This window comes from Telopea speciosissima, chromosome 6 (assembly GCF_018873765.1).
Source record: "Telopea speciosissima isolate NSW1024214 ecotype Mountain lineage chromosome 6, Tspe_v1, whole genome shotgun sequence".
Classification (NCBI taxonomy): Eukaryota; Viridiplantae; Streptophyta; class Magnoliopsida; order Proteales; family Proteaceae; genus Telopea; species Telopea speciosissima.
This window is the reverse complement of record NC_057921.1, coordinates 6,318,068-6,334,141: the sequence shown is the minus strand read 5'-3', so window position 1 is coordinate 6,334,141 and position 16,074 is coordinate 6,318,068. Positions and strand designations below refer to the sequence as shown.

Sequence of the window (16,074 nt, the reverse complement as noted above, 5' to 3'; positions counted from 1 at the left end):
GATTTGGTTTCAAATCCATGTTTCTTTGACCATTTTTACCCAAAACCGAAAATTCCTTCTTTAAAATGAAATTTTATTTTTTTTTCTTCTTAACTTTAAAACAAATGGTAATGTTTATAAGATATGGAGTACATTATGTATAGATGTATGACATCCCAAGAAGATTATACATTTACCCTAAAATCTGTATTTTTTTTTTTTTTTTTGGGGTATTTTCTGAATTTATAAAATACTTAAAAAAATGTAAAAAATCTGATTTTTCCATCTATACTCTTTCATTATAGTTTGATAAAATGTATAATTGGCTGAAATAGAATCAAAGACTTAGATTCATATATGTAGTACATTATGTCATTTTTTTTAATTATTTAAAAAATTAAATAATGTGTAACTAGTTGTAGAAAATATAAAAATGTTTAAATATTGTTTAAGGCAACTTTGCTAGGTAGTAAATAAAAGAAGATGATGCAATGCATGACATGCATCATAATGTGTGTCTATACTTGTATAAATAATAAATTATTGATGTGTGGATTTGAATATTGTTTAATACATATCTTATATAGTTATCTACTTTTGTTTGGTATTTAGGACGATGCCGCGATAACAAGACATTGGGTGGTCTTATTGTACCAAAATAAACAATAATAGATTGCATACACAGTGCAACTTCTGTGACACCCAACATCTTGGAGGTGGGGTAACTCGGCAAAAAGAGCACATGGCAGGAGGATATGGAAATGTTTCCAAGTGTACACGAGTGCCCTGTAGAGTTAAGCGAGGGCAATGCAAAAATACCTTAGAGATTCCAAAAAAAAATCCAAGCAAGCACATGATGATGTTGATGCATTGGTGAAAAATTTGATGGAAGATTTTGAAGATTATGAAGGATCGGATATGGAAGCAGAGGAGGACCCAGAGTTGGCATTAGCGATGAAACAATCAAGACATGAAGCAAAAGAGCAACAATGGAGAGCTGAGCAATTGATTAGAAGTCAATCAGCTCGACCCAGCCAGGGCCCTGTAGATATTGGTGTTGGCTCCTCTTGTCGTCCATCTCTAAGTAAGGGTAAGCAGCCTGTTGGCCTTAGTAGAGCAACCAGTGTGAAGGGGATGTTTGACCGGTTTACAAAGAGTGGTAAGGGTAAGAGAAAGAAGAGCCCGGATATCGAGACATGGATCCTAATGTCTATAGAGCAAGGATGCTAGCCAACGAGAGGATTGAAGAAAGCTTTCAACCCAAAACACTTAGTAAAAGGATAGGCGAGCAATCTCCAGGATGGTTCCACGATTCTATGATTCCACCACATAAGGCCAAAGATCCCCACTTCAAGGCCATGGTAAAGGAGATTCAGCGGTGTGGGAAAAATGTTAAGCCACCCACACCTCATGAGATTCTTGGGCCTTACTTGGATGATATTGTCCAAGAGGTGCATGAGTATGTAGAGAGGTTCAGGAGAAGTGGCCACTATATGGAGTGACCATCATGTGTGATGGATGGAGTGGACCAACAAGATTATCCATCATCAATTTTCTTATCTACTGTGATGGAAGGACGATCTTCCACAAGTCGGTCAATGCATCTAGTGAAATCAAAGATGCCAACTACTTGTACAAGTTAATGGATGAAGTTGTGGAGGACATAGGAGAAGAAAATGTTGTCCAAGTAGTAACTGACAATGCAGCAAATTTCAAGAAAGCTGGTCAGTTGCTTATATTAAAGAGGCAACATTTATTTTGGACACCATGTGCAGCTCATTGCATAGATTTGATGTTTAAGGACATAGGAGAATTGCCCAAGGTCCAAAAGTTGGTTGGTAATGCAAGGAAAATCACCAACTTTATTTACAACCATAGTTGGGTTTTGGCATTGATGAGGAGTTATACACAAGGGGATTTAGTGAGGCCTGCAACAACAAGATTTGCAACAAATTACATTGCAATTGATAGCCTCATTTCCCGAAAGCATGGGCTGCTACAGATGTTCACCTCTACTGAGTGGTTGACTAGCAATTATGCAAGGTCTGAAATTGGGAGATTTGTTCAAGATCTTGTCACCTCCTCAAAGTTTTGGGCTGCAATGGGCCGACTTTATAATGCTATGATGCCACTCTTTTATGCCTTGAGAGGTTGATGGGGATAAAGAGCGACCATGGGTAAGATGGTAGAGGCCATGGGATGTGTGAAGAGAAAAATACATGAGAATAACCCAACATCAAACAAGAAGTATTTGAAGATTATATCCGATCGATGGGAAAATATGTTGGTTCAAGATGTTCATTGGGCAGGTAATCTTATAAGTATATGACTTTGGTTTCATTTTAAACACTTAGTAGTTAGTAAGTTACTATTTATTTATTTATTATTAGAATTTCTAGGTTTCTAACCATCCATTACAAACCATGTGCAGCATATTATTTGAATCCGGATATCCAATACTCCAATGATATAGGGTGTAGACCGGATCTATTGCATGCCCTAAGGAATGTTGTGAACAGAATGGAGCCAGATGTAGCGAAGGCCACACTTGCCATGGATGAGGTTAGAACTAAATTAGTTATATAAATGATTGAAACCAAGAATAGAGTGATTGGTGGAAGTGGAACTAATATATATATTTTTTTAATACCTCTCTAGGCTAAGTATTTTCGGGAGGCCACTCGTGGTTTCTTGATAGAATGGCTATCCATGCTAGGAGCACACAACGCCCAGGTAAGTTAGGTTTACCTAATTTATTATATCATTTAAAATTTGTTTTAAGGTTTTGTCTTTTAATATTTCATTTATTATTGTGCAGCTGATTGGTGGCTCAATTATGGGGGTATTAGTGCTCCACACTTAACCCGAATTGCAATTCGAGTATTATCCCTGACGGCATCCTCTAGTGGCTGCGAACGTAACTGGAGTACATTCGGGTTGATACACACCAAACCCCGGAATCGTCTCAGTTATTCAAAGTTGGAGAAGCTAGTGTATGTCCATTACAACATGAAGCTGAAGCTTAAATATTTAGAGCTGGAAAGAGAAGGAGATGATGTAGATGTCAACTCAATCGACATCAACCACCTACTTGACGATGAAGATCCAGTTAGAGCATGGATAGAAGATACCGATAAGGTATTGGTGATGGATCAATTAAGTGAGGATCGCCAGACAACCAAACCTGATCAAGTGATAGAGAGCATCATTCAACAGATGGATGAGGATGCAACACAGCCACCATCACAAGATCCTTGTCCTAATGTCGAAGAAAATGAAAGTAGCTCTGAAGAAGGTTTAGTCAGGAGGACGAGGTCAGGTCATCCGTATGGAGGAACTCAACAACATGTTGATGATGAGGATGAAGACGACGATGGTGATGGTGATGGTGACGGTGGTGGTGGTTTTGTTGCTGCTGCTGATGATGATGATGATGATGATGACGATGATGATCATGGTAGTGGTGGTGGTGGTGGTGGTGACCATGGTGCTGGAGGTAGTGGTGGTGGCCATGAGGCTTCACAACATCATGTTGGGGTTCAATTCACATGTGAGGCAGGATACACACATACTACCCAAGATATAGATCATGGTGCTGAGCCTGCTGGCCATAAGACTTACTCGCGGAAGCTTGCATAAGGGCAAATCGCAGCGCTCCCACAATCCATATGATAGTGATGTGCTTATGAGTGGCGTGGAGTCACTTAGCATTAGTTCGATTATCTTTGGTGCTTCATCGGGCCATGGGCATTATGCATCGAGTTCTTCTTGTATGGACATGGGGCTTCGTAGGGTATGGAAGTTATGGATACGGAGAGAATCAAGCACAAGCACACCTAGTCTTTGTCGTGACATTAGCCACTCCAGAGCAGTACACACGATTCTACTATGAGTGGAAGAGTCACTACCATCAGTATTTTGACTAGGCTCAGTATTGTGCTTATGTTCGGACAATACACAACATCATCCTAGTCGCTCCTATTGTTAAAGACCCTTACAGACATGACTTTGATCCACCCCGACATTCTTCATGGCAATAGAGTGACTCTACATGTAAAGAATTTCATCTTTTAATCTTTTATAACAATTTCAAAGTGCTTCATTTGTCTGGTTATTGATTATTCACAATTCTTAGTATATATGCATGATATATGACACAAATTGCTTGTTTATATTGTTTTTTGTGTCCAAAAGTGTATTTCCATGTGTATTTTGATCATTTTCATGCGTTTCTGCACCGATCGATATGTATCTCCGATACGATACGATACGATACGTCTCTTAAAATCGCCTGACCGATACGATACCCGATACCGAGACTTAAATCCTTGGCTAACACTCCCCCTCAAGTTGGCGCATATAAAGCACTAATGCCCAACTTGAACAAAATAGGAAGAAACAGAGAGCAGCAGAATCCAGCTTGACACACTGGCAGATGGATGAAGCTCCCAAATAATCTTGGACATAATAAATCTTCAAGAACTGGAGATAATTGATCTTCAAAACCTGGACAGACTTGATCAGCAAACCAAGACAGGATTGTTCTACAAAGCCTGAGAAGAATCGTTCTTCCAAATAGAGGGAGAAGCACCGATCTTAATAAAGGCAGAAAAAAAGGGCAGACACAATCTTCCAAAAAAGGTAGCTTTCATCAATCTTCAATAGCTGTACAGTGATGAATCTCGGATCTTCACAATAACATATAATCTTGAAGATAAATAAATAGGGCAGCAAACATCGAAAAAACCTAAACCCAACTATAAATCCTCAAATAGGCAACCAAACATGATCCCAAAATATCTTCAATACTTCAATCTCCCCCTCACGACAAATTCAACCCAAGAACAAGAGCTACCTAATGGCAATGGTAGAAAAAATTGGTCTTCAATGTTTTGCACAAATGTTCTACAATGTCTGCAAGGTTCTGCAAGTTCTGCAATGTCTGTAAGTTTTTTCAAGTTCTACAATGTCTGCAAGTTTCTGCAAGTTTCTGCAATGGAATTATACACAATCTCCCCCTCACGTGTAGTAATACACGTGGACAAATAATGGAGATGATGTAAGGGATAATGGCAAAAAGTGTAATTCTCCAGAATTTTCCAAAGGTGTTATGGGTAATTAAAAAGGAATGGCAAAATTATAATTTATCAAAAATTTCCAAAGGTGTTACAGGTAAATAACAAGCAATGTAGATCTGAGGTTCCGAAAAACCGACTCAGATCGCTTAGGAGCCCACCCAATCAACAAATAGATCAAATTTAAGTAGTGGCAATCTGGTAAATAATCAGAATTTTCAAGAGGGCAATGGGTAATTGAAGAAGCAGTGGGACATAATGGAAATTAGAATTATTGCAAGGGGACTGGCAGAATTGCAAATAACACAAGGGATGGCATAGCTGTAATTAGATGAAATCTAATTACAAATATCACCTAAGGCAAACGGGTAATCTTGGAATGAGAAGTAAAATATGGACATGAGTGACTTAATGCTAATGAGAGGGTAATAAATGGAAAAAACTCAAATAAGGAAATAAAGGAAAGGAATATGGAAAGTACTCATCGTATTCCAGCAATTTGTAGACGAGGTCTTCTTCCTCACGACACCACCTGGAGCAAAAACCAGGGAGTGAACCAGGGAGAGGAGGTGGTAACCAAAGACCCATTGATGAAGGATGCTATCTTCTTCCTTGCAACCCAATAGAACCAGCAAATCCAGCGGAAAAGGAAACCTGAGATTCGAAGAACAAAGCAGTAACTTCATGGCCATTCAAAAGAACCAAGCTGCGATTTCCAAAAGAAGAATTGGCTTGATCCATCTTCAAAAAGGAAGAACCAGTAGAGAGTCCAATCTACAATCTCTCAGATGCTGGACAGAACTGATTCAAAAAACTGGGCAGAATCGATACAGCCATCGACCAATCCTTTGATCCAGTAAATACCAGAACCATAGCAGCGGCAGCCAGAGGCAGAAAAGAAGGGGATTCGAAGAATCAGCAGTAGCAAAAGCATCGACTTGAGGTAGCAATCATTAAATCGAAGAGATAACACCAATCGTCGATTCAGCAGAACCAGAACCCAATCAGTAAAATCGAAGGAAATAATACCAAGCAACCTAGAATTTCGGCAGCAAATTTGTATTCCTCAACTATCGACTGCAAATATGATCGGAACCAGTGAATCAAATCAGTAATCTTCAACTCAGAAGTAAACTCGAGCAGCAGTTTACGATACCCATGAAAAATCCGAACATAGCAGAAGCGGAAAACGATAGCAGATTCGAAGCTCCAAAAAACCCCAGTTCAATATACCTGGTTCAATCGACAATATTCCCTAATAGCATGTCGATAGCAGTAGCAGTAGCAGCAGATGCAGACCAAGAATGATAGCCTGCGGTGCTGAAACAACCAGAAGAATAAACCAAAACGAAACCCTAGTTCTCCTTCTTTTATGAACTAGGGTTTCTCCATAAATTGGAGAACCTTGAAACGACCCTAAAACCGGCAATCTTGGAGAGAATCAGTCACTAGTTGCCTAGCTCTAATACCATGTAGAAAACCTAGGACCTATAACCAGTAACTTTAGAGAGGAGACAAGAGAGAAGAGAAGATGGAAGAAGAATAGATTGTAATGCTTGAGTGATCTGATCGATCAGGCAAGATCTTTATTTATAATAAAGAGAAAAATACAAAGGGGACATAATTACCCCTACACTAGCCGACTCTATAAGAGGAGCAGGCTAAACCTAATAACATAACAAAATAAACAACCTAAAAGGGCCAGAATACGCCCATGGTATTCTGGTGTACATATTTGAACAATACGGCACTTAATACGGCAATTAATATGCCTGTTCTTAAGAGTCGCGTACGGAATTAAGCTCCCTCATAAAATACGGTAAGAGTTGGGATATTGATTTATACGGTCGGGTACGGCAATTAATACGCGAACTTACTAACTATGGTAGGGATCCATCCTCCTTGGGTGGAGCTTAATATTGAGACCAGATTGGAAACTCTCGGAGTTGACATGAACCATCACCATGTCTCTTGTTTTAAACTCTACATAACGTCAATGACGATTGGCTGTAGCTTTGTATACATCATTGCATAGAGCGATACGTCGTTGAATGTCTGCATGCACTTCTGTAATGTGGCACAAGAATTCATCAGCCTCAAGACTGACTCGAGCTTGGGTTGGAAGTGAAACAAGATCAATAGGTCGCTTGGCTGAACTCCAAGCAATATCTCAAAAGGAGTATGCCCTGTTGTCCTAGAAGAAAAGCCGTAACAAAAGCAAGAACCAGATGATTGAAGTCCAACTATGTTTACAAACACCAAAGATCATTAGGGGTGCCGGAGCTTTAATTCATGTTAAGCCTAAATTTTCTACCAAAGCACAGTATAAACACCATGAATGCCAAGGTTACTAGAGACTTAGTTCATGCCAAGACTAAATTTCTTTCCTGGTACAAGTTTTCTGACTTTCTCAATGTAATATGCAATATCATAAGGGCTAAGATCATGCAACCCTGCTCACATGGCATACAGCATATACAAAGAAAAATGAAAATTTGTAAAAATAATGCAAATTGCATGAAATGATCAACTGAAATTGTTGAAGAGTTCCAAAGTTCTATAATTGAATGAAACCTGATATGGTAACAGGCCAATAGAATTTAAAGTTTGAGTTGTGTTGGAAAATCAAGGATGGGATAATACCTTCAATCTATCCCAACACGACCAAAAGTATGCCAAAAACTTCTCTTGAGATATGTCCATTCTGCATAGCCAGTTAGAAATTTAGAAAACTAACAAGGCAACCAAACAATAAGATGCAAAAAGTGGACTTTTGGAATTTCATGACTCTTCAACCAGGTAAAAGATATTATGCCCGAAGAAGAAAGAATAAATTAACAGGCTGGAAAGATGCTCAGAGATAGCAATTGCAATGATGATTCAAAAAGAAGATTAACCACCCAATCTAACCTAGAGCCAAGAGCACTCTGTCTGTTGTCATTGATACTTGATAGTGGGAGATATGAAACTTCTCTTTTCAGGTAGGAGTGTTAGGTACTTTTCAGGTAAAGGCTTTTCTGTTGTCCATTGGGTTGTTTCATTTTTCTTTTCTTTTTTTTTTGTTTTTATTATTTTTTTGGAGTCCCCCCGCCTTCCCGGCCCTCACCCCGCCCATATGTATAATCCCCTAATAGTTTTCAGTCTAATATAATCCTTTTTCCTAAAAAAAATTCAAATAGAAAAAAGATCCAGTAAAGATGAGCGGATGCCACAGTTCTAACTTAATAAATGCAGTAAAATTCCCTCATGTGTCAGCTTACAAACACTTCAGGATTTGTTTTTGAGACAAGGGTTTTGAAGTTCTATAGATTCAAAATTATGAGATTGGAAAAAAATACATTGAAAAAAAAATTGATTGATTAATATTGAACCTGAGACTTAATCCAGTAGAACTGAAAAGAATCAGCAGAGCCAAAAAAATTTACCAAGGATGAGATGGTTTAGCTGTATTGATTACCACAATTAGACACATGCCTTAAGTCCGAGCTTCAACAAAGCACTTGAAAATTTCTTTGAGACCAAACACTAGAAATCTATTAGGTTCAACTGTGATGTTAATACTTTTGGGGTTTGAGATAATTGGAATGGGTTTATAAATGGGAGGGGAATATTTTTGGATCATTTTTGTGTAGGGGATGGGGATTTTTGGACATCAACAGTGAATGGATTTTTCTGTCCAGTGCCCCGATATGGACTGATGGCAATTATACAGCATCCAGACTGTACAGGTTGCTTTTGTTCAGCCTTATACCAATGCAATCCCTTGTCAATTCTTAAAAGCAAGAAGTTTTTTAATCAAAATCCTAAAGCTTGGTTCAGTTGTTGAAAACAAAGCACATAAAATCATTTCTATGCTTTGTACTACGGTTTCAGCGTTATTACATGGAAGAATCATATTCAAAAAAGACAAGCTCAAAACATGTAGCTTAACAGCAATGACCCAGCAGTTAAGATACTGACAGACAAATTTTGAAAACTCACCCATCTAACCGAAATCTTTCTCGGACATCAATGAGGTGAGGAGATGTGAAAAGTCCTGTGTGAAATCCACAGTTCCGCAGTATAGACTCTGTAAAAGTGCATGTAGATCCCTTTTTGGCATTGAGAAAAATGTCAATGCATTGTCATACGTCCAAAAAGCAGATACTAACAAGGAACTTACTTCGAAGCAGCTATTGACTCATAAGTGAGTATAGTTGTCAAGGTGTCACCTAGACGACAAGGCGGGTCTTGAATGCCTAGGCAACCGATCACCACATTGTTCAAGGCACTCAGATAGAAAATAGGGGGAAAAGATAGGGGAAGAAACGAGAAAATGAGGGAAACTTTTTTTAAAAGACGGGGAATGGGGAGAAAAAACAGAGAAAAGAAAAAGGAAAAAAGAAGCAGTAGCAGCTGTCACTACCATCAGAAAGGTTGCAGCAGTATCCACTGCCACCACCATCCAACGACATCAAGAATAAGAAGAAGACCTTCAAATATTATTTGTAAAAAGAAAGAATTCATTATTTGACACATCCCCTTGTAAAATTAAAACTAATGGGACATAAATTTAGTGCTTTAAACAAACCCCCAACTCCACTTTATACAACCCGACTTGACCGCCACTGCTTAGGCAGCAAGGAAAGCAACTATGCAAGTGAGAGACTCATTTGAGCCCTTTGTTCTACTGGCTATATCAAAAATATAAGAAATAAAGTACAATTGCCACCTTTCCTTTGGTTCCAGCAACATGGATAACCTTCATCTGGGAAATCGGCCCATCCAACTCCAGCATCTACAAGCAAATATTTGAAGGAAACCGTCTCAGCTAAAATATAAAACAAATTTATTTGTTCAATGGCAAGAAAATCACCTTAAGATAATCAAACATGACATCAAATCGGTCACCCTTGTTGCTCTTGTCTGCACGGGTCTTTTTAGTAATCAAAGATGACAGAGCATCCAAGGCTTGGTCATAAGGAGAAACAGTATGTTGCTTCTCAGCCGATCCATTGTCATCTAGAGGTACACCACCATTGAAGGTAAGATTCGAAAAAATACAACAATGAAGACCACTTAATGAAAATAAAAATAAATCAATAGCTTTTTCTTTTTGTGCGCATTTCTAGTTTTACTAAAATGAGCACAGAATATATGGTGCAAACAATCAAAAAAGACCCAAATGCATCAAGCCCTTGCAAACAGATACAATCTTTGGATAACCCAATAGTATCAAACGAATAGAAACCCATACACCATTCCTTTCTTCCTAAAATGGATAGACTCCCCAACACACAATTTCAATCTAAGCAAACCCACAAATCAAAGCTTTCTTCCAACAATAGAAATAACTAACAATAACAATAACAACTCAGCTTTATCCCAACTAAATGGGGTCAGCTAAATGGATCCTTGCCCTCCAATCAGCTCTATTCGTGGTCATACTTGATACTAGACCTAAGCTATGCATATCTTTCCTCACCACTTCTCCTAGGGTCATTTTAAGTCTGCCCCTGGCTATTTTAGTTCCTTCAATCTGAATCAAATCACTCCTCCATACTGGAGCATCCAAAGGCCTCCATCAAACATGGCCGTGCCTCCCAAATCAGCTCTAATATGATCATTCCTAACTTTATCCTTCATAGTTTTGCGGCTTTTACCACACATCCATCTCAACATCCTCATCTCCACTACATTGAGTTTATCTACACGATGCTTCTTAACTACCCAACATTCCGCACCATACATAATTGCCGGTCGTATGACTGTCCTATAAAACTTTCCTTTAAGTTTTAAAGAATTACGTCAATCACACAACACTCCGGATGCACCTCTCCACTTCATCCATCCTATTTTAATTCTCTGTGAAATATCATCCTCTATATCACCTTCTTAATTTATGACTGAGCCCAAATACCTAAAATAATCACTTTGCAGAATCTTCGTCTCATCAACTTTCGGACCATAAAGCACTAAGTCTCATGGTATGCTCTTCAAGCTTATCGCACTTGTCTCTCTTTGAAGATAGGCTGGTTTCAAGATCTTCAGACATTTTCTTAGTTTCTTCAACAATGACTTTAAGTTTGATGATCATCTCGCCTGCTTCACTAAGTTGTTTGGACAGTTTTTTGTTTTTCCTTTTCTCTTCTTTGAGTCTTCCCTGGCAAATATCAACTCTTTTTCCAGGTCTATTTCAGCTTCTACCTCCTCTTCTTTTCTATGATTTGTCTTCAAAAACCATGAATAGGGCCTCATCACCACTGTCATTGTCCGATTCATTTGAGGAAGTATAGTCTGTCCTGGAAATCAAGCTTCTTATGTTAGACTTCCCCTTTTTGAAACAGAATTTTTTTCTTGCTCTTCTTATTTTTGCTACTCTCCTGTGTCTTCATCTTCATCCTCATGCTTCTCCTTTTCTGGACATTGGCGAGCAAAGTGGCCAATTTTACCTGTTGAATAATGTACACCAGAATACCATGGGGGTATTCTGGTCCTTTTAGGTTGTTTATTTGTTATTTCATTAGGTATTGCCTGCTCTTCTTATAGAGTCAGCTAGTGTAGGGGTAATTCTGTCCCCTTTGTATTTTTCTCTTTATTATAAATAAAGAGCTTGCCTGATCGATCAGATCACTCAAGCATTACAATCTATTGCAGAGTCTTCTTCCATCTTCTCCTCTCTTTTCTCCACTCTAAAGTTACTGGTTACAAGTCCTAGGTTTTCTACATGGTATCAGAGCAGGCAGGGGTCATGGTATCAAGTCCCCCTGGGAGAAGGCAGGTGTTGAAATTATTTATCTACCGTGTCCCCCTTTGGATAGTCAGCCGTAATAGAGCTCCTATATGATATACATATTGTTTACTTCTGAGTCGAAGATTACTGATTTGATTCACTAGTTCCGATCATACTTGGAGTCGATAGTTGAGGAATATCAATTTGCTTCTGAAATTCTAGGTTACTTGGTATTATTTCCTTCGATTTTACTCATAGGGCTCTGGTTCTGCTGAATCAAAGATTGGTGTTATCTCCTCGATTTGCTGATTGCTACCTCAAGTCGATGCTTTTACCGCTGCTGATTCTTCGAATCCACCTCTTTTCCACCTCTGGCTGCCGCTGCTATGGTTCTGGTATTTACTGGATCGAAGGATTGGTCGGTGGCTGCATCGATTCTGCCCAGTCTTTTGAATCAGTTCTGTCCAGCATCTGGGTGATTGTAGATTGGAGTTTCTACTGGTTCTTCCTTTTTGAAGATCAATCAAGTCTCTTTTTCTTCTGGAAATCGCAGCTTGGTGCTTTTGAATGGCCATGAAGTTGCTGCTTTGTTCTTCGAATCTCAGGTTTCCTTTTCCGCTGGATTTGCTGGTTCTGTTGGGTCGTAAGGAAGAAGATAGCATCCTTCATCAATGGGTCCTTGGTTACCGCCTCCTCTCCCTGGTTCTCGGTTGCACCGTTGCAGTAGCCGTGGTTTTCTTCTCGTTGCATGAAGGTCTCAAACTCCCTGGTTTTTTATCCAGATGGTGTTGTGAGGAAGAAACCTTCCTCTACAAATTGCTTGAATTGCTGGAATACGATGAGTGCTTTCCATATTCCTTTCCTTTATTTCCTTATTTGAGTTTTCCATTTATGACCCTCATTAGCACCAAGTCACTCATGTCCTTATTTTACTTCTCATTCCAAGATTACCCTTTTGACTTAGGTGATATTTGTAATTAGATTTCATCTAAATTACAGCTATGCCATCCCTTATTCAACTTTGTGTTATTTGCAATTCTGCCATTCCCCTTGCAATAATTCTAATTCTCATTATGTTCCATTAATCTATTTGAATACCAAATTGACCCCTTGCAAATTCTGGTTTATTACCAGATTGCCACTCCTCCCTTAAATTTGGCCTTGCATATGCATATATATGGATTCCACTTAAATTACGGTTCTGCCCTTACCTCTTGCTATTGCCCATTGTATACTTGGATGGGTCCATCCCGAACAAAATTGGGTATTTTGACCCGGGTTCCAGATCAATTGGAGATTGCATAATGTAATTAAAAAAATTGCCATTGGGTATACATATGTGCCATATTATTGCTTTGGTGGCCCAGATCACAACAATTTGTTTTTTGGCAAATTGGTACTTACATGACATTGAGGTTGGAGTTTGTTTTAAGGGGGAGATTGGAAACTATTGAGATGTTGGTCATTTGATGTTGGTTATATACCAAACTGCCATTGCCCTTTTTCCAACATTTCTTCAAAATTCTTGAAGTATGGTTGCCTAGGTGGGCCCTGAACACATGTGGGATTTATACTTCTTTGAAGGTTGGACCTTGCATGGCGGTTGTTGGCGCCAATGAGGGGAGGTTAGAAACTGATATTGGGATTCTTTTATCTATAGCTGTTATTTGCGAATTGCAGTGCTCTTGTTTATGGGATTTATTGTCATGCCCATGCTTTGAGATGTTGATTATTGGCCGTTATTTGTTCACGTGTAATGCTACACGTGAGGGGGAGATTGGAATTGGATATATTACTATTTGCATATCTATTCTGCACAAGTCATCAATTGGAGAGTCTTACCTTTCTCAAGATTATTTCAGTGAAGATTTATTATCAGTTCATGTCTTTAGTAACGTCCAAAGTTGCTACCCTCCATCTTTTAAGCATGATATGGTGTTTTTGAAGATCGACAGGAAAATTCCACTTTGTGCGATTGAATTGATTCTTCCTTTGAAGATCGAGTTCTTCCCTTATATTGAAGATCGAGTCTTCCCTTATTAGAAATCAAGTTCCGCAATTATAGGAGAACATCTGTCATCGTTACCTATCTGTTGTTTTTGGATTGCAGTTGATGTTATCTATCGTCCACTTTTGTTCGTTGTTGATGGTTCGACACAACGTTTTATCTACTAATGCTGCTGATGTTGATGTGCTTGGGCTGATATTTCTGCTGGTTTTATTCTGGCTGATTGGAGTTTTCCTCTGTGCTCACTAAAGTCTATGACTACTATTCAAGACTGGTGTAGCATTTATTTTTTTCTTATTAGTCCAAGCTGGAGCTTCCTTTTATACATGTATACTCCAGCTTGAGGGGGAGTGTTGAATATGTACACCAGAATACCGTGGGGGTATTCAGGTCCCTTTAGGTTGTTTATTTGTTATTTCATTAGGTATTGCCTACTCCTCTTATAGAATCAGCTAGTGTAGGGGTAATTCTGTCCCCTTTATATTTTTCTCTTTATTATAAATAAAGAGCTTGCCTGATCGATCAGATCACTCAATCATTACAATCTATTGCGGAGTCTTCTTCCATCTTTTCTTCTCTTTTCTCCACTCTAAAGTTACTGGTTATAGGTCCTAGGTTTTCTACATTACCAGAGTCAAAACATTTTAAGGGAAGCTTACCTTTGAGTGCCTTTTCCTTTCTTCAGTCTTCTTGCAAGATTGGCAATTAGTTCATCTTCAAAGTCATCAACATCAGATTCTTGCTTAATTTTCAGATTTTTCATGGCTCAGAATGCAGCTTCTTTCTTCGAGGTATTTTCACTTCTAATCCTCATTTCATCGGCTGTCAGCAACCCATTCACCTCATCCAAGCTTAAGTGTGTCAAGATTCTTAGCTTCCTCAATTTCTGACACCTTGGCATTGTAACTGGCTAGTATATATCTCAGTACCTTCTTTACCACACTAGCGTCTTTCAGTGTCTCATCGAGAGTTCTGATTGCATTGAGTATTTCGTTGAGTCTTAGCATCTGTGCTTCAACAGTCTCGTTGTCAGCACCCATCTTTAGTTCTTCAAACCGGGTTCTATGGTGTTGCAGCTTGGCCTCCTTGATTCTGGAATCTTCCTCATGGATATAAACTTCCTTTGCCATTACACAGCACAGCCAAATTAGCCAATAACTTTGACGAATTCACGTCAACCAATGCTCCCAAAAGTACATTCTTAGCCTTTGAATCATTCTCTGATTTCTTCCTTTCAGTTGTTGGATCAGTGACTCGATTTGTGGCAGGAGTGTATCCATCTTTCATTAATAACTAGATATCCTGATCAAAGGCCTTTAGATAGTCTCCATTCGGATACGCCAAAACACGTAGTTGGTATCATCAAACGCAGCACCTCTTATGGTAGTAGCGATACTCACTTGAAGCCATTTCTTTGAAGCTTATCTGATCTACCATTGGCGGTTAAGCTCTGCACGTCGGGAACCTGGTCGCTCTGATACGAATTGATGGTCCTAGTATGTCACTGAAAGGGGGGTGAATCAATGACCCTCAAAATTCTCCCTTGCAATGGTCCTTACTCAAGTTGCAGACAAACAGATTGGTTGGTGCTGACCGTTTTACCAATCACAAGCATGCACTCGTATGCAACACCTTGCCTCTCAACTACATGCAATCAAGCACATTTAGCAAGGTCTACCCAATGTGCATACCCATCCTGCAACAAACACACTCCAATGTATCCAAGCACACAAATACCACACAACCACAGAAGATAAGAGTTTACAAGGTTTGGCAATGTGCCTACGTCCACGGAGCAATGCCTAAATCAGGGCTTTGTATACTGCACAATACGCTACCACAATTTCAATCGCGACAACCCAAGAGCACCGACCCCTGTTACAATGGTTCTTGCAACCACAAGGAACCCTGAGGGCTACAACCCAACAAACTATCAAGCACCCACTTGATAGAGATTACAATTATAATAAAGATTGCAAACCTAACCCTCAACACATCAATGAACTGGGGATTTAAGCTATCAACAATCCTAGAAGTCTAGAACAATATAAAATATGGTTTGCTAGATGCCGTATTACCTTCCTAGAAGTAACCACAACCAAGAAGAACTTGCAGGCTCAGTTCTCCTCTCAGATTCACCTCCTTACAGCAGTGGGCAGTGGAAACTCACTCTTCCCGTATTTCTCTAAGAGATGTTGGCATCATACATTCAACCGTGTAGCATAGGATGACCTTTCTCTCACTCTCCTCAATTTTTAGGGTTTCTCTTCTCTTTCTCACGCACACTAGGAATGCCCTAG

General features: G+C 39.1%; 1 protein-coding gene across 3 annotated transcripts in view; it reads right to left on the bottom strand.

The window, feature by feature from the left end:
- Positions 1-10,055, bottom strand: part of LOC122664662 (folylpolyglutamate synthase-like) — a 69,619-nt gene extending 59,564 nt beyond the window's left edge. For all 3 annotated transcript variants that reach the window (XM_043860588.1, XM_043860589.1, XM_043860591.1), the window contains exons 1-4: positions 9,910-10,055; positions 9,766-9,831; positions 9,036-9,145; positions 7,698-7,758 (exon numbers count right to left, since the gene is read on the bottom strand). In XM_043860588.1, the coding sequence (XP_043716523.1) occupies positions 7,698-7,758; positions 9,036-9,145; positions 9,766-9,831; positions 9,910-9,927 (255 nt within the window). In that variant the 5' untranslated portion in view covers positions 9,928-10,055. The remainder of the gene's footprint in view (positions 1-7,697; positions 7,759-9,035; positions 9,146-9,765; positions 9,832-9,909) is intronic.
- Positions 10,056-16,074: the final 6,019 nt, after the last annotated feature.